At 38.7% G+C, this 24696-nt stretch overlaps 1 protein-coding gene across 2 annotated transcripts; it reads right to left on the bottom strand.

Moving 5' to 3' along the window:
- Positions 1-11619: 11619 nt before the first annotated feature.
- On the bottom strand, positions 11620-22055 carry ggctb (gamma-glutamylcyclotransferase b). 2 transcript variants are annotated; one of them, XM_051407376.1, is made up of 4 exons: positions 21738-22047; positions 21412-21557; positions 21171-21303; positions 11620-12561 (listed from the first exon to the last, which is right to left on the bottom strand). In XM_051407376.1, the coding sequence occupies exons 1-4, from the start codon at positions 21846-21848 to the stop codon at positions 12397-12399; spliced, it is 555 nt and encodes a 184-aa protein (XP_051263336.1). In that variant the 5' UTR covers positions 21849-22047; the 3' UTR covers positions 11620-12396. The 2 variants fall into 2 exon arrangements, with proteins under 2 accessions (XP_051263336.1, XP_051263337.1); XM_051407377.1 differs by having other exon boundaries at positions 12384-12580; positions 21738-22055.
- Positions 22056-24696: the final 2641 nt, after the last annotated feature.

The following is a 24696-nucleotide window of genomic DNA, read 5'->3' as shown; positions in this document are numbered from 1 at the left end:
TGCGCGGTGCGCCCTGCCAGCGCTTTATAGGCTCACTGTGATTGACTCTCAGGGGGAGGGTCTTCTTACAGGACAAAGCTTATTTTTTTTCTCATTAAATAACTACACCTCCCATCAGCCTTTTATGTAAGAGAGATGCTGAAGGCTTTTGGGATATGTTGTCTAGAAACCATTTGTTAAAATAAAAACGTGTCAAAAATATCACCCGTAATGTTGAGTAACCAAAGTTTTATATTAGAATTGCACAGTATGGGTCCCCAGCATTGAGAAACTGCCAGATGCTAACTCATATTTGTTGGATAATTAGCACAATTAAACAATTAGTTTAAACCGGACTGGGCCATATTTCAACTCCCAGTGGGCTGATTTTGAGTTTATCTATATGCTTAATCCACTGGACCTGCATTTTGCTATCAAGAAAGCACAATGTCATTGGTGTGAATGTTCAGATGTTATATTTCTTCACATTTCTTCAGTTCTGCTGGCATTTTTTATTGTAAAAAGAAAAAAGAACTTAACTCAATAACCCCTAAAACCACTCCAATATTGTCCATATTATGATTATGCTTAATAACACTAATTGCCCGAATTATGCAAGTAAATGTACAGGAACCATAATGTACATTTATAACATAAAACTTTGACCAACTCAACATTTCTGGGTTCCCAGTAGGGCTCTATTAGCTGGTAAATATGCTATATAACTTGGTTATACAGTGTTTCTGTCACATTTATGTCTATATGTTTAGTCTTCTTAATATAAAAATAAAATGATCCACATCATGAGACAGAAGCTGCTGTCAGACAAACTAACCGTGAGGTGGGTGGGGCATGGAAGATAACCCAAGTGAATGTTTAATTGTAAAGGCTCTTTAACCCAACAGCACTCTATCTTCTGTGGAAAGTCCAAACATTCGCTTGTCAACACCTGAACCTGACCTGACAGAAAACTATTTTCATTAACTAACCTACTTTTAAGCTGACGTCTGGATTTTACATCCTTAGTAGAGTGCCCTTTTTGCAAGCCATATCCATAAGTCACATGTAATTGTTTGTTTTTATTGTGCTTTGAGATAATTATATGGTTATGTAACTAACACACTGTGGAACCTGTGTGTGCTACTGGAATAATGATAGACTTAAAGTGTTATCTAATTATAGTTGAGTAATAAATTGATTAATTTAAAATTACAGATACATTGATTGTGTGTCATTCTGAATTAAAGCTGCAGTAGGTTACTTAGTTACTAACTAAGCAGCTTTAATGAATTGATTTTGAAACTGAATGGCATAATTGTTTTTTTTAAAAGGCTTTTAAATATGACTTTTTGCTGCTTATTCCATACATATATCTATATCATATCCTCCATACACACAGCTAGTTTAATGCTAAAACAGCAAATTAAACTAAAAAGGATTAAAGATGCCAAAAGAGTGGGTTAGGGTTAAACTGAAGTTAAACTGAAATAGGGTACTGGCACCTTTTCACCTCCAGTTCAGGCAATATGTAATTTCTGCTGCTAGGGGGTGTATCACATCAAACCAAAAGCCAAGTTTGATGACATGGTGAAGTGGTGTGGAATCATGGTAGTTGTTGTCTTCACTACCACTGCTGTTATTGCAGCCAGCTTCTCCCAGTTAGGATTCCTTCATTGTTTGTTTAATTAATGTATGACAGCTTCTGGCAGACAAGGGCGGCTGTGGCTCAGAGACAGAGTGGGTCGTCCAATAATCGGAAGCTTGTTGGTTCGATCTCCGGCTCCTCCTGCCACATGAGCAAGATACGAATTGCTCCTGATGCTGTGCATCTGTTTGTGAATGTAAGAATGAGTTAGTTTCTGTTCGATGGGCTTTGCCATCACCGAGTGAATGTGTGTGAAACGGTGAATGTGGCACGTAGTGTAAAAGCGCTTTGAGTGGTCGGAAGACTAGAAAGGCACTATACAAGTGCAGGTCCATTTACCACTTTGTATTGGTACTGTAAGTACGATTGCCAGTTTTCAGTTTCATTTATTATAGCATGATTATATAAGCTTTTATTCTTGTCAGTAGGTCTTAACTGTTTTTTTTTCTTAACCAAAATTCCCTTTATGCAGTACATTTGTTCTTAACCTTCAAGAAAAAAACATTTTATCGATGTGTTTGAAAATCATTGAAATGGTCCATTAATAAAGGAGATATATCTACTTGTGGTGATTTTTTAATCTACCACTAAATGGGACTAGAACCTGTGCATCTAAATAAAACAAATCTTTTTCAAAGTGTATGTACCATTACTTAAGAATAGTTAATTGCAGTAGTTGTGTGCTATACTGGATTTATTAAGTGTAAAGAGGAGGCAACTTCTGTGTTTTGTTACATAAGAATAGTCCATAATTAACATATATACATATACAAAATACAAGTATCATTTAGCAAAAATTTGTATTCATGTGGTACTACCACCATATAAGGCCCATGCAAAGCATATTAAGATCATAATTCATATACTACAACTTCCTTTTTTACTATCAATAAGCAGTAATTCGGAGGTTATTGTGGTGAAACTCTTAGTTAATGGCCTAGTTGTTGTAGAATATACAAATTGGTTGTTTTCATTCAGCCCTGGTAGATTCTTACAAATGCCAATGTAAAGTGCTACCAAAAAAAAAAAAAAAAGCTTCACCTCCCTCTACAATACAGTGAATATGTATAGTGCTTAAAGCATCATAAAATTCTACTTGAAACTGTTTTTATTGAAACTTCACTCTACTAAATAAACTGTCCCAAAGAAAACCATGAGGCGTGCAGGTCACCATGGCTCTCAGATGGAGCTGGTTGTGTAATGGCCCACGTGTGGTTTCTTGCTGTGTCCCACTTAACTTGGTGAGTCCACCCCAGACAAGTTTGTCAGGGCCTGTGCGGGGCCAGTCGGATCGCCATTTAGGACTGTATATGACAGGACAGGATACCTGTTTCTTGTTGCATGACGTGATGGAACAAATTGCCTGGACAAGCACAATATGAGTTATTGCTATACAGTGTGAAAGACACAGTTCTTACTTTACTTTTCTCCTCTGTTGAATGAGCACATAAGGAGGCCCAAGAGAATTAAATTAGTTTGTGTTTCAGTAATCTCTCTTGACAGATTCTTTGTGCAGAATGAGGACTCTGCTCCCGCTGTTTGATTTCAGTTAGGACAAACATATCTTGACAGTCAAACACTGGAATAATTATTGGGTGCATGGAGGAGGCGCTCAAAAAACCCCAAGCAAAGATTTAACAGGAAGACCCCCACAGGGCTGCACACCGTTATGAAACTCATTGGACACACAAAGTATTACTTCCTAAAGATGTGAAAAATCTTAAAAAGGCTTTAAACCTGTGATATTTATTATATTATTATATAATATAAATACAATATATAGGCAGATGATTAATGTGAACGTGTTGCTTCCTAAACAAACTGAAACATCAAGCAGCTATGCAGCTCTACACTGCTTTTACTTTGCGAAGATTAACAAAAATTTGTGTAAAGGATATGTAAGATAATGTGTAGATCACCTACTGCATCAAGGATGGATGCCACCTGACACATAGAAGACCTTGGGCCAAGTATTTCTTTCAGCACAGGAGTATTGGTTGGTTTTTGTGTACGCATTTTTTAATAGAGGGTACATGTAGACAGTAGGTTGGGGGTTGAGGGTATGGGAGTCAATAGGGGCCCAACTATATAGCACTGCTATAGGGTCCTATACTAACGCTGCAAAACAGAGACTTTCCTCAGAAGCAGAACAGAATAAGTTGTATTTTTTGGATTAAGCATGACCACAATTGTGGTTTTTATGACCATAAAAAGTGTTTATTACTATGCCCATGATGACCAGCCCTACCATAATAATGACACTTTTAATAATTTTAACACAAATCACAATTTTTCCCTAAACTTAATAACATACTTATTTCAAACCAAATCATGATCTTTCCCTTAACCCAACCAAGTTGTTGTGCCTAAACTTAACCAAATCTTAGAGTTCATAAAACAGACTTACTTATATATAGGTACACCTTAATATGTATGTCAGCAATAATAACAGTGTAAGCCCGCAAATCAACTGTTGCAATTTTCTTCCACCCAAGACAAACTCACATAATTTTGTAAAGCAGCTCATTCAAAAAATATATAAGAAATACGTGTGAATTGTTCAGTTTTTGGAACTGTGAACTGTGAACTTCAAATTTAGAATTGTACACTATGAACGTGAACTAGTTCACTTTTACCTGTGTGAACTGAACTTTGAGCTAGCTATTGTGAAGTGTGAACTTGCACAACACTGTCATCTGGCCAGTTGGGGGGTCAGATTAGAAAACACTGCATTCATTAGGGCATGGACAAACAACATATTTTGTTGTTTAATTTGGAAGACTTATAGGGAAAATAAGCATATAATTCAATGAGCCAAATTATAACAGAAGTTATCTCAGGACTTTTTTAGATAGAGCAGGTTAAGACCGTACTCTATGACAATAATAATAATATAATATAATATAATATAGAGCCCTAACAAGTCCCACACCATTCATTATTATTTATTTACTTTCCTTAAATCACCACTGAACATTATTTTAAAGTCACATAATAATTTGAATAGAGATAATCTGTTAATTGATGATTTTAGGTTAAATACACCTGCGTTAGGAAGGTCCAATAGCTGGTTCATCAGTTTCTTGGCAAAAAATACATCAGGAAGATGAAGCAAGGATAACTGCAAACAAATCTGTGGTTATTGAAAAGAACTAAACAGGAGAAGGATACTTCTGATTTTGGACAGTATAAACATAATTGCTCACAGAGACACTTAAGGGGGTTATTTTATTTAGGGCCCGAGCACAAATCGTGCTATTTGTAAGAATTCTTGTTATTATTATTATTCAGACATTACAAATGCCTTTTTGGAGGCTTCATCATATTCGAAAAGTCCTGAATATCTGCGCACATGTCAGTTGTGGTGAAACTTGGTGAATTTATGGGTCTCGGACATATGCCCAGAAAAATGGCTCGACAGCGCCCCCTATTGAGCGGCCCCAACGGCACGTTTCACCTATGAGTATGAAAAGTGGTACACATGTAGATCAAGTCCTGACGTACAAAAAAATCCTCTTGGAGCCATATCCCAAACCCAACAAGAAGTCGGCCATTTTGGATTTAGTGGACATTTTTGCTGTAAATTAAAGGACTCCTTCTAGGAAATTGATCCACGACTTCACATTTGGACACTGTAATCTAAAGACATTCATGATTAAAAAGCCTTTGGCGTAGTGCCAAAATTTTACTTTGAAACAGGAAGATGTCACATCTTCAGCATACATGTCTAGTCCAGGGATGGGCAAACTGCAGCCTGCGGGCCATATACGCCCGTTAAGCTTTTTAATCCGGCCCGCCTGACTTGTTCAAACTATATTATTAAATTTAATTATTATTAAATTGCATTCACTTTGATGTCCCTGCAATTACCACGTTTCCCCATTTGGCGCCCAATGACCCTTGTTGGAGTGTGGTGCTTTATGCTGCATTCAGGTGTTCCTTGGATTATCCTAAATAAACATTCGGTCATTTTGGCGATTTGGCTCTTTATTTATGGTTAAATCCCAAGCCGTTGTTGATAAATCACTTTTCTAACATGTCTAGATCACTCATGTGGACGTTGTTATTAAAAATGTTTGAGCTAAACGTTGACAGGCAAAGTTTTTTAAATCATAAAAGATCGTTTGCCGACGTTTAGATGACATCTTTCCTGAATCAACTCTGGACTATCTCAGTTTTTAAAGAATACAACATCAGCCGTCCCGTCAAGTTTTTGAAAGACTGCATGATAGAGACAGCAGGTCTCTTACGTCCGGAGAGCAAAGGCAAGTTTGAAAAGATCAGTTTATCGCAAAGGACAGTGACTCGCCGTGTGGAACTGATTGATGAAGATATTGCCAGTGAGTTAAACCAAAAGGCAGAGTCCTTCACTTTATATTCATTAGCACTGGAGTAACGACATAAAAGACAATGCTCAGCCCTAATTTATATCCGAGGGATTAACAAAGGTTTTGAGATAACAGAGTTTTTAACCATGGAGTCCCTGAAAGGCAAGACGCGTGGAGAGGACTTATATGACAGTCATCGAGAGAACGAAGCTACCTTGGAGTAAACTTGCCAATGTCACCATGGATGGATCGCCAAATTTTACTAGAAAAAACATCGGGCTGCCTTTAAATCCAAGCTGACTTTATTCTCCAGACAAGTTTCGAACAAATCTTTTGCTCATTTTCCCACACTAGCCATGCAGAAAGAGGCCAACCGAAATGCGGAGAAATACAGCAAATCACTGGACGATCTGCACAGAGAAGTCTGCCGTCGGTTCTCTGATTTTGAAAAAATTGACAAGTCACTTCAGCTGGTGTCCTGTCCCCTGTCACATGACCCCGAAACAGCACCACCTGACCTGCAATTGGAACTGATCGATCTTCAGTCTGACTCCATCTTAAAGGAGAAGTTTAACTCTATTAAACTGAACTTTGGTGCTCTGGCAAAAAGAGAGAGCAACAACACTGTTCCCACTGAAATTGAACATGAGTTTTCTACTGTTATGTACAAACAAAGGGACATGGGGAAACCAAAAAAAAATGAAACGTTTCTAGTGCGCACTAGATACTATCTTGTGAGCACTAGATACTATCTTGTGCGCACTAGATCCCTAGTGCGCACTAGAAACGTTTCATTTTTTTATTTTTTTTCCATGTCCCTTTAGGGGCTCCGTAGTTATGAATACATGCATTTGTAAAATAATTTGTAAATGAGCCTTGCATATTCATGCTTTGCTCTTAAAGGCCAATCATTTTATATAATGGCTTGTACATGTCATATACATTAGTTCACATAAACACTCCATCCATCTGCCCCTCGTCTGGCCCCCCTGTCAAATTTTAGAACTCAGTGTGGCCCACAAGTAAAAAAGTTTGCCCACCCCTGGTCTAGTCTCAACTAAACTTCACACATTTGTCCCGCCCTGAACACGTCTACATGATAATATTTAGTCATACTCATAGCGCCCCCTACTGATGATATGTGATGAATGTGGTGAGTTGTCGTTGATGGGCTTGTTCGCGGCATGGCATCAAACGTGGACTAAGCTAAGCTAACTAGCTAATAGCAGCTACATTTGGCAGCAGTTACTTTATTGTCCATCAGGAAACTTCCAGAGAATTGATCCAGTTTCACCAAAATCACTGACATAGCTGGTGGTGTGTGACTTAGTGCCCTAAAGCATAATGCACTTGTTCTGACATGGGCATATGGGGCACAGAGTGGGAATGACAGAGGCACCATTCACCCTATTACAACTCAGTGTTGCATTAAAATGATTTTGAAGCTGTTATTTTTCGGTAGAAAAGTTAGATAATGTTGCTTTAAATGTAAGTATATCTTGAGAGCATTGAAAAGGAAACATCGACATCTCTTCTGTGGAGTTTGGCTGGCTCTCATGGCTACTTTTGAAATGATTAAAATCAAATGGCAGATATGGCACTTCTAAACTTAAATGAGAATTTGACTGTAGGTCTTGGTCTATGTGGCAGGAACCTGATAGGGGTGTCCAGTGTTTAGCATTCTGCTCTGCACTGCTGGATGCCATGTGATGAACACGAGCTGCAGCTGCAGAGCAGAGAAGAATCTGTTTTCCCTTGTTCCCCACAGACAGGACAAGTTTCTGTCCTAGATACATAGTTTATTTGGGATTTTGTCACAGCTCTGCTTGGGTGGTTAAGAGCCCTGGAAAAAACTAATTGTATGAAGTGAAGAGAGCATGTCTGGAGAGGGATGCTGTAGAGTAGCCTGGCTGGCAGAGCGGGGCTCTCTCATGTTTTGTCAACAGACATGGAATTTTACAAGGCCCGACTCTCAAGGAGGCCAATACTGTGTCCTGTTTCCATAACCCAGAACAGCTTCTTTGCAGTATAGTGGCCTCATCAGACACTCATCCCTGAAGAGAGGGAAAGCTGCAGCTGGCCAGATGCCAAAATAATGAGGAACATCTTCACTTTTCAAGTGAATAGGCATCATATAGCAACAAGATGTGGTAGGACAGTGGGCAGCAACTGTGCAGAGCTTGGGGACCAACTCCAGTTCTAAATCATTGCCTTGGTCAAGGGCACTGACCAGATAATTAAAGTAACACAAGACCCACGCAAACAAGGGGAAAACATGGCCTCAGGACATTGTTGCTGTAAGGTGACAGTGCTAACCACTGAGCCACCATGCTGATGTTGATGCAATTCCCTTGATCTATTAGTTGGTCATCTCCAGCTCGTCCATGACCATGGAACGACAATTTGAAGGTTAAAAATGTTGCCCCCATGCCCTTCACAAAAATGTGGGCTAACTTTGTAAGAGCTCCAAATGCAAAATCACTACCACTGGTAATGTTTGAAATTATGTTTTCACTGGTTTGGCTAACAGTTATGGAATTTAATCCCCCTGGCAAGTTCAACCAATTACCATTACCAGGTCAAGGGTGAGGAGGCAGACGAGGCAGTACCTGGTTCTCCAGGTTGGGGGTTGGGCGTGGGGTTAACAACCCCACAGTCAAAAAGAGTGTGAGTTACAGAAACTTTGACAACTGAAAACCAAATCACACAATTACCCACCACATGCTCAAAAACAAGTTAGTTACAGACAATTCGTGTTTAGCACAGAAATCCAATAAAAACCCACTCCTTGGATTCAGATGAAATAGGTTGACTCTCCTGCCCTCAAGTCTGTGCCACCCAGACTCCAAAAAGGCCATATACTCCAAACTGTTTTGGCGACCCATTTTAAAATTTTTCAGTTGCATACGTCGAGTTCTCGAACGATTGAATTTTGTGCAAATTTTCCTGACTTTTCGAGCATGTTGTGGCCGCCAAATATGCAGTCGAAGACGGAGCGAATAATAATAATTATTCCTAGTGATACAATAGGGCTTCCCAGCGGTCGCTGGCTCGGTCCCTAATAATAATGATTCCTAAAGATACAATAGGGCCTCCCAGCGGTCGCTGGCTTGGTCCCTAATAATATCAATAATATGAGCAATGGGAGTCAAGAAGGACCATGGCAGGGAGGCTCGATGAAAAAGACGAGAAAGCACAAGAACTCTGGGGAAGAACTGAAGTTAGTAACATGCATTAATGGGACATGAATGTGTGTAGAACGAGAGAGAAAGAGGAAGAGAGGAGCTCAGTGCATCATGGGAAATTCCCTGATAGTCTTGGCCTAGAGCAGCATAACTAAGGGATGGTTCAGGACTCACCTGAGCCAGGCCTAACTATAAGCTTTATTAAAGAGGAACGTCTTAAGCCTACTCTTAAATGTGGAGAGGGTGTCTGCCTCCCGAACCACAACTGGAAGCTGGTTCCACAGGAGAGGAGCTTGGTAGCTGAAGGCTCTGGCTCCTGTTCTACTTTTTGAGACTATAGGAACCACAAGTAGCCCTGCATTCAGAGAACGTAGTGTTATAGTGGGGTAATAGGGTACTATGAGCTCTTTAAGATATGAAGGGGCCTGACCATGAAGAGCTTTGTAGGTGAGGAGGAGGATTTTAAATTTTATTCTAGATTTTGCAGTGGAGCTAGTACAGGAGGGATGGTAAGTCGACCAGTACATGTATAGCACCTTTCTAGTCTTCCGACCACTCAAAGCGCTTTTACGCTACCTTTCACACACATTCACTCAGCAATGGCAAAGTCCATCGAACAGAAACTAACTCATTCATACACCGATGTATGATGCACGGCATTGGGAGCAATTCGGGGTTCAGTATCTTGCTCAAGTATACTTTGACATGTGGCGGGAGGAGCCGGGGATCGAACCAACAACCTTCCGATTAGTGGACGACCCGCTCTGCCTCTGAGCCATAGCCGCCCTGATCTTTTTTCAGTACTCGTGCTGCAGCGTTCTGAATTAATTGGAATGTATTGGGGCAGCCTGATAATAAGGAGTTGTAGTAATCCAGCCTAGAAGTAACAAATGCATGGATTAGTTTTTCTGCATCCGTCTGGACAGGATGTGTCTAATTTTTGTAATATTACGTCGATGAAAGAAGGCAGTCCTGGAGGTCTGCTATATATAGGAATTAAAGGTAATAACATCTAGAGTAACTATATCTTTAGACAGTGAGTCTCGGAGGTTTTTGGGACCAAGTACAAGAATTTCGTTTTTTCTGAGTTTAACATCAGAAAAGTGCAGCTCATCCGGGTTTTAATGTCCTTAAGACATGTTTGTAACTTAGATAACTGATTAATTTCATCGGTCTTGATCGATAGATATAGCTTGGTATCATCTGCATAATAGTGAAAGCTAATATAACAATGAAAGTTAAAGAAACCTCAGGTAGACCCCGGCTCTAGCTGGGCGGCCGTCTGCCTCGACCGGTTGGGGTTAGATTATTATTACAAAAAAGTATTATTAGGGCCCGAGCACTGACAAGTGCAAGGACCTATTGTAATTGTAAGAATTCTCCATTATTATTATTATTATTATTATTATTATTATTATTAATTCAATTCAATTCAATTTTATTTGTATAGCGCCAATTCATAACAAAAGTTATTTCAGGACACTTTTCAAATAGAGCAGGTCTAGACCGAAGTCCTTATAACATTATTTACAGAGACCCAACGGTACCACCATGAGCAAGCACTTGGCGACAAGGGCAAGGAAAAACTGCCTGTTAAAAGGCAGAAACCTAGGACAGATCCTTCGGCTCTAGGTGGGTGGTCGTCTGCTTCGACCATGTTTTATTATTATTATTATTTTTCTGCGCCTTTAATCGCATTTTTGAACACTTTTCAGTGCTCGAGCGCTCACGAAACGGGCGCCGCCAAATGGCTAAACCCCACTCCTCTAAATCAGCCCCCAAGACGTGTATGACTGACATTTACGAAAATTGGTAAGTCGGCCATTCTGTATTTTGTGGTCATTTCTGGTGATTTTTGGTGTTATATTTTAACAAACATCTCTTAGGGAATTTATCAGCTCAACTTCAAATTTAGTCAGTATGATGTAAACACTATCACGATTAAAAGTCCTGCTATTTGTGACTGTGCGTCATAACTTCAGCATACATGGTCCTATCTTAACGAAACTTCACACGTTTGATAAGAGTCCTACCCTGACACGTCTACATGACAATATTCTGATATAGTGATAGCGCCACCTATTGGCAACATGAAGTAAGCGCTGCGTGGTGATTTTGATCTGATTTACGTGAAATTAATATTAAATTAATGAATTAAATAAATAACTCCTAACTCCTAACCCTGACTAAAACTCTTCATCAGATTCAAATATAGAGTTAAAAACCACTAAGATCTAAACAGTGTATGGTAAAAATGTCAATCAGCAAAATCCATTTATGACAACTTCTGGAAGACAGACACAACGCTGACGTATGTACAAAGAGGATATGACACCTTTGACAGGCAACAGGTGAAACACAGTACTGCCTGAACAAAATGCCAGATTTCTCTGGCTTTAAAGGTTTAGAAACATATGGGATAATTTAAGTACACAACATAGATCTAGTGTTTTTTAGACATTTTAATGGAGAAATGTTACATATTATACCTTTGAGGGAAATGACAAAGTCACTTTAATGTATATTTCAAAATGTTACAGTTGGCTATGTGACAATAGCTTCACAAATATAACATTTTATAGAGCATTAAAAGAACAAATGTCTTGCATGTTTCCTTCACAACAAATTATAGCCATTGATTTTTATCCTTGAAGTAAGCCATCAATTTTCATATTTTTGTTAAGGTATGAAAACAGTGTCTAACCCTAACCCTAACTCACGGTATTTGCTATTACTTTAGTCAGTTTTGTTATGGTAGATTGGTACTGTGGAACAGAAGTTACAAATCATTCTGCACTTAAACAGAACACTTTCAAAAACACTGGTATAGCCCTTTAAATAATATTTAAATTTTGCCTGACTCAGTAGAGTAATTGTAAGTGGTGTTACGAGCAAGAAATAAGCATTGAAATATATCTCAACCATAAAAACATAAAATCACAAATGGGAGTATAACCTGGATTTTTACTCCTTATGGTGATATAGTTTCACTCAACATTTCTGGTCGATCTCACACCTCTGTACTATCAAAATGCAGCTATTATTTTTATCAGTACAGGCAACTCAAGTTAGATCACAATGCTGCATTCTCTCAGTGGTTGACTGTGGTCACTCAGAATCATAGACCAGGCTGCTTGAATTAAGGTTAGCCAGCTAGCTAGTTGGCTAAGGGGAACTTGTTAAGCTACAGTATTAGCTTGTATACAGTGTTACGAGGACTTTCCTATAGATAAAAGTGGACCTGGATTCTGCTGGATTATCAGGCATCAGAGTGGTGGCTGGCCTTCTCTTTGGCTCTTCTTCTGGCTCGCTCTAGTTCAGCCATCACTGGCAGAGGACCCTCATACATGTTGGTCTTAATTGCTCTCAGCTTCTCCTGGTAGTCCTTCGGCAAGCCGTTCTGCTCTGCTCCCATCACAATCACCTGCAGTGGTATATATTGACTGTCCTTAAATTAAAATCCCTTATTTTTTCATTACCAATAACAACAACAAATCCCTGGATTTCTCCCTAGCTCACTGTTGATGGTTTTCATTCTCAGCTGTCAAGTGCATTGATTTGCAATACGAGTGAGCTGAGGGGAGGTGCTTGAATCTGGGGATGTTATCTGGCCTTTTAACAGTCACAATTTTATTAAACAAAGGAAAACTAAATATTATTTGAAAAAGTAAAGGCCATCAGAATGAATAAGCCAATGTAACATAAATACACAGACTGGTCACCTGCCAAACTCCAATCACTGTAGGCATTGAGAGGAGGTTGAGTGATGAAACATGACGTCATCCATAGCAACAAGGTCAACCCCGGGCCTTCTTTTAGCTTTGTTCCTTCCTAAAGGTTGCTCTCAGCAGCTTTGTGAAGACCACTAAAAGGAACATTGAGTACCATTTAGGAGGACTCCTAGTGATAAGATCCTTTGAGAATATGGTCCCTGGTCTACAGAATAAAACCAGAGAAGTTTTAGAAAGAAAGTTTTTTGTTGCTAATGCACAAATAATGTCTTGAAGTAGTGCTTCCCAACCTGGTTGCAAAAGCTTCAGGGCGTTTGTGAAGCTTTCTTGATTTTAAGGTTTGGAAGAAAACTTTAAAACAAAAATATACACAGCAACCATATTAAATATCTATGATTGTAAAAAAAAAAAAAAACAACTATACATATGTATGTATGTAAGTATGTATGATTGTAAAAAAAAAAAAAAAAAAAAAAGGGAAAATCATCCAAATCACTTCTTTTACACAAACGTCCTGCAGTTATCGTGTTGGGTTCATGGTACAGTTTTACAGTTACATCAGTTGTACTGTACTTTTATTGTTATACATTGAATTTAATATGAAATATCCATAAGTCACTTTACTTTACTTTACTTTAGTCAGTTTACTCAATGATAGAAAATGGGTATATGATTTAGTGGCATCTAGCAGTGAAGTTGCAGGTTCCAACAATTGAATACAGCCTTCTATGCGTTTGGGAGAAACTATGGTGGCTGTGAAAGGCCCTATCTAGACCCAGTGTTTGGTTTCTCTGTTCTGAGCTACTGTAGAAAATTGGTGGTTCAACATAGCGGACTCCATAGAAGAGGACCTGCTCCCTCTGTAGATAAAAACGTCTTATTCTAAGCTAACAAAAACATGATGATAACTAATGAAAATATACCTATAAATATTATATTCCATTTCTGACAATAGATCATCCTAAATGTTACACACTGGACCTTTAAACCATTATACCAGTGGTTCTCAAACTTTTAGTTCAGAAACTAAAACAAGTTTATGCCCCCACCACCTGAGGATTTTTTTTATCAATTATTAACAATGATAGAGGAAGGAACTCATAAAAAGGACCCAAGTTGAATTTTAGTGAAATGAAGGTCAGCACAATAACATCAAAAAACTCTTGTTCCTTCAACTGTCTTCCATGCTCCCCTGCAGTGGCTCTCTGCCCCACCAGGGGGGCCTGCCACACACTTTGAGAACCACTGCTTTACAATTATTGTCTAGACCACCTGTATAGTGGCAGCACATTAGCACCGGATGCAGTCCTCTGTCAGCGTCTACATAGATCTCTCTTCATCGCAGTCCCATATCTTCACATACAATGAGTGACTTAGACTATAGTGTGACATTGAAATGTGCAGTTTATGGAACACTGGATTTGGGGGCAATATTATACGCTAGACAGGAGACACTGAGAAGAGATAAATGTGGTCTTTCGTACTGTGGTTTGTACTTTGGATACTGTATTGTTCTGTATGTAACAGCCATGTGAGCTGCTGCATATCAGGATCCAAATATTACAATAAATCTGAGCCCAGCAAAAGGGGAAACAATATAGTGGACTCTGTGGACTATACACACTATAGAAGACAAAGCTGTGACCACAAAGCCACACTCTTTTTCTATCAGGCATGTTTGGAGCTCTCACATGTGCAAAAGAACAATCTGGTATTCTAGTTAACAAGCTGTCAGATCTGTAAACCGTAGCATGGCTCATGACTGTTTTGATCCCTATTCCAGATGGTTCACAGGGAGAAATGGGTAGGTAATGAGTGAATAGATCACCTGATTCATGATCGTATTCTTTTGTCTTCCTAATACAAAACAACATTAAACAATCATGTTTGACATCAGACAGAGTAAAAAAAGGGCCATTAAAGGTCATTCACAATATCATCCAAGGGTGACTCTACTATTACAATGTCAAAATATAACACTGACTGAGTCAACATCAAGACAAGAACTACATCTTCATCCTATACATTGTAAAAAGAAAAACTTGAGAACACTTTTGTTAGTTAACTAATTATAATGATACTTTACTTTTCTTCTTTAGAGAAACTTCAATGTTTAAGTTTTAGAAACAATCCAACAAAAAAAAAATCTGTATTTCATAATGTAATTTTGTTTGTATTATTTAATTTTCAGGCTCAAGGTAATGAAAAATTAGGTTCACAGTTCACTGTTGTAAAAAAAAAAGTTAAATACAAAATTGTCTGTTTTTAAAACTCAAAGATTTAATTTTTTCTAAAATGTTTTTTTTTAGTTTATTTCAAAACTTAAAAGTTCCAATTTACCTTAAACTTTAGTCAAGACAGTTGCCTTGAAATTATGAGTTTTCTCAACTGCTTTTTTATTCAATGGTAAATGGAACTGTACTTGTATAGCGCCTTTCTAGTCTTCCGACCACTTAAAGTGCTTTTACACTACGTGCCATATTCACCCTTTCATGCACATTCACAATGGGAACAATGTGGGGTTCAGTATCTTGCTCAAGGATGCTTCAGTGTGGCAGCAGGAGCTGGGAATCGAATCGACAACCTTCTGATTAGAGATCGACCCACTCTTCTTAGTAGTTGTAGCCCATAGTTGGGGTATGTGTACTGTGTGTAGGTTTTGCTATGGTCACTATTATGAATGTTTACATGGCGGTAAATATTACAGTATAGAGTCCAACTGATAAATCACCCCAACATGTATAGTATTATGTATATAGTTGTATGTATGTATGTATGTTGTATCTTAACTGTAAAATGTAGATTTAACTGCTCAAAAGACAAGACACAGTTTGGTAAACCTTCTCCTAAAATGGTATTTATAAGTGGTTTTGCCAGAAGAATTTTGGAGGAAATCGAAATGCTTCATTACATATATCGCCAACATTTTGTCTAGTGTAGGACATGTATTCTGGAGGATCTATTGATCTTTTGTCAGAAATGGAATATAATATTCATAGGTAGAATGAGCCTTATATATCTACAGACAACATGGAGTCCGCCATGTCGACCTGCTATGTTTCTACAGTAGCCCAGAAGGGACAATGACAATGTTTGAGAGAAGTGAATGTTCGCTCAAAAACAACAATGGTGGCTGCTAGAGAAGTTATCATAGATGCTGCTAGTTGCTAGTGCTAGTTATATCAGACCTGGAGCTTAAAATTCTGGCACCATGACAATCTTACATCATGGTTCATTGACCTGATTGGATGAAGTTTACCTGTGAACAGTTTTGGAAAAGGACAAGCAATTTCTACAAAGGGTAATCGTCTGTGGAGTCCACGATCTTGAACCGACATGTTTCTACAATAGCCCAGAATGGACAAATCAAAACCTATCTCTAGAGGGCCTTTCATGTTTTTTTTTGCGTGAGTTTCGTGGTCACCACAGATACTCACACATGCTTGGAAAGCTGAACTGTATTCAACGGTTACAAGCTGTGACTTCACTGCTAGATGCCACTGAAGCCCATACACTGGCTCAGAGGTATAGCGGGTCCCTGGTCCCTCTCGCTGCATGTCGAAGTGTCCTCCATCGATCCCCAAATTGCTGTACATTGGTGTATGAGTGGGTATGAATGATTAATTTCCGTTCTGGTGAGCAGTTGGCACCTTGCATGGCACCCACTGCCGTCAGTGTATGAATGTGTGTGAATGGGGTGAGTGTAGCATGTAGTGTACAGCACACTGAGTGGTCGAAAGACTAGAAAGGCACTATATAAGTACAGTCCATTTACCATTTACCATTTAACATCTGCATAACTATGAAAGTTAATGGAGTAATTCTGAATAATGTTGCCAAACGGTAGCATATATAAGGTGAATAGAATTGGTGGTTGAAAGACTACAAATAAATACATATAAGTACAGTCCAGTTACTGGTTGTTTAATGTTGTAATTCTCATATGTAACCTTTAAATATTATTATCTGATGGGCGGTCCTTGCACAATGACCATAAGCATGGTTATGGTTTATTAATGCATCTTTGTCTAATAGCAATAACAATGTATACAATATAATAGCAATATACCACTTGCCATCTGTTGTAAATGTTGACCCAGGGTTGTTGTCAGGATATGTACCACAGTCCTTTAAAGTAGCTGTAATCAAATCCCTTCTAAAAAAGCCCATTCTTGACCCAGGGGTTTTAGCTAACTACAGACCCATTTCTAATCTTCCCTTCATCTCTAAAATTCTGGAGAAAGTAGTCACCAAACAGTTGTGTGACCTTTTACATAGCAACAGCTTATTTGAGGATTTTCAGTCAGGATTTAGGGTTCATCACAGCACAGAGACAGCACTGGTTAAAGTTAATAACAACCTTTTAATTGCTTCTGACCATGTACTTGTATTGTTAGATCTTAGTGCTGCATTTGACACCATTGATCACCATGTCCTATTACAGAGACTTGAGCATCTAATTGGCATTAAAGGAACCGCACTAAGCTGGTTTAAATCCTATTTATCAGATTGTTCTCAGTTTGTACATGTTAACGATGAATCTTCCATAAACACTAAAGTCATGGAGTTCCACAAGGTTCTGTGCTTGGACCAATTCTATTCACTTTATATATGCTTCCCTTAGGCAACATTATTAGGAATCACTCCATTAATGTTCACTGTTATGCAGATGATACCCAGTTATATCTATCAATCAAGCCAGATGAAATTAATCAGTTATCTAAATTACAAGCATGTCTTAAGGACATAAAAACCTGAATGAGCTGCAATTTTCTGATGCTAAACTCACAAAAAACTTAAGCTGGATTACTGCAACTCCTTATTATCAAGCTGCCCCAATAAGTCAATTAAGACGCTCCTATTAATTTAGAACGCTGCAACACGTATACTGACAGGAACTAGGAAAAGAGATCATATCTCTCCTGTATAAGCTTCTCTGCACTGGCTCCCTGTAAAATTCTGAATAGAATTTAAAGTCCCCCTCCTCACCTACAAAGCTCTTCATGGTCAGGCCCCTTCATATCTTAAAGAGCTCATAGTACCATATTACCCCACTAGAACACTGTGCTCTCTGAGTGCTGGGCTACTTCCGGTCCTACAGTCTCCAAAACTAGAACAGGAGCCAGAGCCTTCAGCTACCAAGCTCTCCCTCTCCTGTGGAACCAGTTTCCAGTTTGGGTTTGGGAGGCAGACACCCTCTCCACATTTAAGAGTAGGCTTAAGATGTTCTTCATTGATAAAGCTTATAGTTAGAGCTGTTTCATTTGAGTCCTGAACCATCCCCTAGTTATGCTGCTCTAGGCCTAGACTGCCGGGGGACTTCCCATGATGCACCAAGCTCCTCTCTTCCTCTCCCTCTCTTTCTGCACACATTCATCTCCCATTAATGCATGTTACTGACTTCATTTCTTCCCCAGAGATTTTGCGCTTTCTCATCTACTGCCGTTTACATTTGGTGCTGTTAAATATTTAAAAGGTCAATGAGTTTTGTTTTTGGCTTGAAATCAGTGTTGAGTGATTTCCCTCGAAATCAGTGAAATGCTTTTGTCCACAGGGGCTTTAAAAAAGTTTCCTCATGTTGTTGATAAAAAAAAAACATAATGCAGGCGGCATGTTTCTACTGAAATTTAGTTGCTGTTGCAACTTAGTAGTATATATATTTTTAGAAATCTGTCACAGTTCTTTAATAACTAAATGTAAGGGGTTAATTATCAGTCAGGCTTGTTACAATGATTTTAATTCTGCTTCATAAGATGCCAGTCCGAGTGATAAATTAGTGATTAATTCATCAGAAGCAAAAGACTGCTCCATAGTTACTGAACTGATTTAAACTTGACCCACAATAATTGCAGAATTTATTCAGTGAGTTCTGTAATACTCTGGCAATGAAAGTTGACCTTGCTCCTAAAGTTGTACAGTTGCTTTTTTGTACACATGATTCATACTGTCCCTTAGTTGGAAATGAGCAGGCCACAAACACTGTCTATACACATTGTCTATTAAAGCTTTTATAAAAATAACTTTTCGTGATATTTGCTGGGCATCATATTCACACGTTGTCAATGCTGGGAATGAGACTCTTTAGATATGACAAAAAGTTATTATTTTTTTATAAAAGTTACCTACTGCAGCTTTAATCATAGAAATGATTAAAGGATAATTCTGGTGATATACACTTGCCATTTTACAAGGTACACCTAGCTAAAACTAATGTCTAATTCAGGCCTGTTGTATTAGACGGCATTAGTTTTAGCTAGGTGGCCCTAATATAGTGGCAATGGAGTGTATGTTTTTTCTCTTTGACAACAAATTCCATGAAAAGTGCAAAAACAACAGTGAATGTATCTACTAACAAGCATTATGTGTGTATCAAAGCACGATATATCTTTTCCTCTGTCTCAGAGAGCTCAATTTGTCCAAAAACAATTACAAACACATCAGTTACACACACTGTAGTTCATTTTGACTCTATTCCACATACATTGTCCTTTTGCCCCAAATACTCACAAGAGCCCCAAAGTTCTTGAGAAAAACAGATTTCCCCAAGTAAACTTTTAAGGTACTTGTACTTTACTTAAATATATCAATATTATACTTTATACTAGTCCACCACATTTTAAAGGGAAATATTGTACTTTTTACTCCACTGCATTTATTTGATGGATATAGGTACTAGTTACTTTACAGATCAATTAATTAATCATATTAAGCGTATATAAATTTAACACAATATAACTAGGTTAAACTAGTGGTTCACAAACATTTGACTTGTGACCCCTTGCAAAAAGTGTGTGAACTTCAGTAAAACACTGCTTACAAATTGTGGGTTAGAAATGCAATAATGTCATATATACTAATATATAATACTAATATACTACTACTACTTTTACTTTTGATACTGTAGGTGTATTTTGCTGATGATGCTTCTCTACTTTTGTTTTTACTAATTGGATTGTGACTGCTAGGCTTTTACCTTTAATTAAGTATTTTTAAATTGCTGTATTACGTATTTACATTTTGACTCCTGTGACTGCCATTGATAGAGTAGGGAAGTAAAGGTACCGACAGACCAACTAACTAACTAGCTAATATTGTTGGTTTGGGTCCTTTCATGGGATTTTAGGTGTGTGGATAAAAATCAATTCACCTACGAATTGGGATTCTTATCTTTTACAATTCTGAATCAATTCACTTTCAAACAAACAACAGTTCCAGCTTCCGTAAAAAACTTAGTTACAATAAGGCAACTGGATATTCATTCACTACTAATGTTAGCTCTCATAGTTGATAACCTGTCTAAAATGGAGCCATCAAAAATTCAGCCAGTCCGTCTTTATTAACCTGCGCACAAAACATAACAACACAAAACAATCTGCCATTTTTAATTTTAATAAATGTTTGGCACATATTTAATCAAATCTTGTACATAGATAATACATAATATATTTAGAGGAAGACAAACAAGATACTGAACCCCAAATTGCTGTACATCGGTGTGTGAGTGTGTATGAATGTTAGTTTCTGTTCGATGGACTTTGCCATCACTGAGTGAACGTGTGTGAAAGGGTGAATGTGGCACGTAGTGTGAAAGCGCTTTGAGTGGTTGGAAGACTAGAAAGGTGCTATACAAGTACAGGTCCATTTACCATTTTACCATTTATATCACTTTTTCTGCAATTAGTCACCAAACTTTTGAAAGAGTAGCCAGATGCACTTAACAGGCCATAATTCTTCATTGCATTTCATACAATTCTACCGATAATAGCTCCACCAATTAATAAAACCCTGCCATATCTCTTAAACGCAGTATTCAATCACGACTGATTTTGGGTGGTATCTTTAGATGTGAATCATATGAAACATGAAACACTTCTTGCTGAGACTGTTTCAGAAGCTGTGCCAGTGAGGAGCGGTAGTGGCTGCAGCAGCAGATGCAGCAATCACATGCATTTTCTTTAGGAAATGCAAATATTCTAGTTCATTATGCAAGCAGACTGGAGTAGATCCTGACATTAGCAGCCCTACATACTTAACTGAGATTTATTTTATTTGATCAGGAATTGTTTTGAAGTGAATTCTGACCCCAATATTTAAAATCAATTTGAATCGTAAGATACCAAAAGATTGATACTCCTATGTTGTCAACAATAAAAAAATTTAGAATAAGATAGGCTTTATCTTTTAAAATTTTTGGATAAGATGACTTTCTCAGGGTTAAATATGTTTAGAATTTGCAACTGCCAGGAAGGAATCACCCCTCCACCATTACACTTAAGCAAGGAGGTGGTGAAAGCAGTCTTACCTGCAGATATTGTGGTGATGGTGGGGCATACACACAGCTGTTCATTATGTAGGTACGACAGTTGAGCTCCGGGCCTTTCGTCTTCACTGATAGCTCCACAGGACTATATGCGCCTAACGTCACATTTTCTTGACTGTGTGTGTGTACATAAAAACACACACCTCGTATGTGTCAGTTTCACAGGAAGACATTCAAGGAAATCCAGGACACAATTAAAGAAACTGTTAAATGAAAACTTTACCTGTCTAGAGACTCCAGATCAGACATATTCATCCTCCACACCACACCCCACACCTCGTCCCCTGGGCTGTGCTCAATGGTTGCTACACCTCCATGCCACCGGTCACTGGCAAGGCCTTTATGGTTTCCGAACACCAATTTATAGTCCTGAAAAAGACATGTCACAAGTGTATAGTTAATATGGGGCTGAACATTACTGCTTCCACTGTAATATTCAATTAAATTCAATTAAGTTTTATTTGTATAGCGCAAATTCATAACAAAAGTTATCTCAGAACACTTTTCAATAGAGCAGGTGAAGAACGTTCTTTTTATATCAGACCATACCTTGAGTCTGGCCACACAGTGTACTTTTGCAGAGGGGTTCTTGAGCTGGAGCCGCTCCTTCAGCAGGTTGCTGCCATATGCAAAGTACAGGAAGGTATGGTTATTCTCCATGTTGTCACTAGATCCTGCCACGAGGAAGATGAGAGCAAGGACGTTGAGAGTTTTGAGCGATCAGAGGAACTATGACAGAGGTGGAGAGCCGAGCTGAACCACAGCTGAGTATTTGGAGGAGCAGAGGGCTGAGTTGAGAGAGCAGGAGTTGCAGAGTGACAGAAATGAAGTACAGGCCTTCCAGCACTCACACACCATTCTCATGCTAATCCCCTGCACTGAGCTCTATTCACTCTCACAATGCATGGTTTGCCTCGTGTTTGCCTCAGTGCAACACCACTGAGCCTTAGTTCCTAACTCACACACACACACACACACACACACACACATACACACACACATACACACACACATTATTTAGGAGGATCTATCTGAGGATCTGTCTATACTTTTTTCTGCAGGCCGCTTGGAGGATGTGTTCCCCACAGTGTAGTGACAGAGAGGACAGACCCTATGTGTACAACATCGATGACAAAATTTACAACAATTGGACCATAGCAGACCTTTGCATACTAGCGAACGCAAGTAAAATTCCTGCTTGAAGGTCCAGTGTGAAACATTTAGGAGGATCTATTGTTTTTATCTATGAAGGGAGTGGGTCCTCTTTCATAGTCCCTGTCATGTTGAACCGCATGTTTCTACAGTAGGCCAGAATAGACAAAGACTCTAAATCGGACCTTTCAAGCTTTTCGTGAGTTTTGTGGCCACCGTAGTAAGCAGGTAATAAATACACAACATTTCAGAAAAGGTATCCCGGATTGGGTGTCAGGTACCTTACACTTGTAGAGCATGACTGTCCTACAGCTGGATCCTTGAAGGTCTTCTGGAAGACGGGAAGCCTAGACCCACATATCTTATAGCTCTGTGTGGTCTAAACAATGAACCTTGTTTCCTCATCACAAGTGTAGGATAAATAACTCTTATAGGCTTCACTCTTCCTCTTATGTGAACTTTCAGTTCCATTTCTGTGTTCAGGCTGATGTTTAGGGTTGTTGAGCTGCCCCGTGTTGCATGTGGATATGTGTAACTCCAGTCAATCTGTTTTGCTGGCAGTGGGAAGGTAAGTAAACCAAGGCTCTAGGTTGCCACTGATGTCTTATCTTTTCTTGTCTTGTTTGGTCTCGCTTTGACATTGTTTTTCATTGCACTTTGGTCTTCATTTTGCTCTGCCTTTAACTTCGCTTTAATACATTAAATAGATTTTTATTTGTATATCGCCAAATCATATACTAATAAGATTGAATAATAAATATTAATAAAATTTAACTCAACTGCCAAGATGGCAATGGCCATAGTCAACCATACTGAGCTTCACAAAGGCTCTTCAGAAACCTACACCGATTTTTAATTATACAGTAAATGGTTTAGTAATGACACAGAAGCTCTTGTGTTCCCCTCCGTTTGATATGTGGAAAGTGAGGTGGCCGATCAGATTCCTTCCCCTCCACCTCCTAGCATTCTATTTGAAGCCTGGATGTATGTTTTCTGTGTTTTGTGAAACACTTTTATTTTTCTAAAATATTATAAAATGTTGTGGGTAGGGCTGGGTATCGGTACTCGATACCTTTCAGGTATTGACCGAAACAACCTGGTACCAAGTAGTATCCAAACTGCGCCTGTCAAATGATACCTGCAATCGGTTCTTTTTGTACCCACTACCCAGATCAAGAAAAAAATGACTGTTTCTATGGTTTTGCTTTGTATGGCGGTAAACGTGCGTGCTTAGTCTGTGGCGGAGTTGGCTGGTCAGCATTCTGAGATGCCGGCAGCAAAACGTTCAAAGGTAGGGTTGTACTACATGCCTGTGGCGCCGGGTACAAATAGATGCATCAAATGCGGCAAGATTATTTCGGGAAAAGCGGGGAATATTAGCAACATGATGAAGCACCTCATCACGCATGGAACAAACTTCAGGGTGGAAAACTGCACTGTTTTTAAGAAGCCAGCGTCTACAACACCAGCGTCGTCGTCGTCGTCGTCTCAACAGGACACGGAGTAGGGTGGCCATTCGTTTGGCTTTAGGCCGGACAGTCCGGCTTTTAAATGACACTCATTTGTCCTCCTTATGAGAAAATAACAAAAAAGGTCCGCCTTTTGACACATTACCTTGTTAGTTTAATACTTATTGGCTAAAAATGTGTGTCAAAAAAGGCTTTGTCAAAATAAGTAATTTCATTGGTTACATTTCATTTTCGTGTCAACTCATGGCTAATTTTAATAGTCAAATGAGTGTTGAGCCATGTGTTGTTGCAGTTGTTGCAAAGCCTATACATCTGAATCAGAAGGTGCTGTATTTTTTTACCCTTTATCTATCCAGATAAAAACATTAAGAACAGTTTCTGTATGATGTTTATTAGACCTATGTAATCTGAATTGGAAGGGCACGTTGTCATGAGCTGTATCTTGTATATTTATTATTAGCTATGTGGTATGTGTATGCACCTTTATGTAATCTGGTGGAAAAACATGTTAAAATTAAAAACCGGATCATACCAAACAAATATCTGCTTGCGTGTCCCTGTGTATGCAAAGTGAAAAATAATCCTGCTGATCCAGGAACAACAGTGACATATGTTTGAACTCATCAATCAACCAGGTGAGTTGAAATATATCATATTATCATTAGGGCCCGAGCACTGACCGTGCAAAGGCCCTATTGTATCTGTAAAGGTTATTAGGGCCCGAGCACTGACCGTGTGAAGGCCCTATTGTATTGCAAGGAATTCTTCTTATTATTTTTCTGCCTCCTCAACTGCATATTTGGAGGCCGCAACATGCTCGAAAACTAAATTTTTTTTCGTATTTTATAGGGGTAAACTATGACTATAGCAAAATGCCCCCTCGGGGG

This window comes from Dicentrarchus labrax, unplaced genomic scaffold, assembly GCF_905237075.1.
Source record: "Dicentrarchus labrax unplaced genomic scaffold, dlabrax2021, whole genome shotgun sequence".
Taxonomy (NCBI): domain Eukaryota; kingdom Metazoa; phylum Chordata; class Actinopteri; family Moronidae; genus Dicentrarchus; species Dicentrarchus labrax.
The sequence above is the reverse complement of the archived record's forward strand: the minus strand, read 5'-3'. Positions and strand labels throughout refer to the sequence as shown.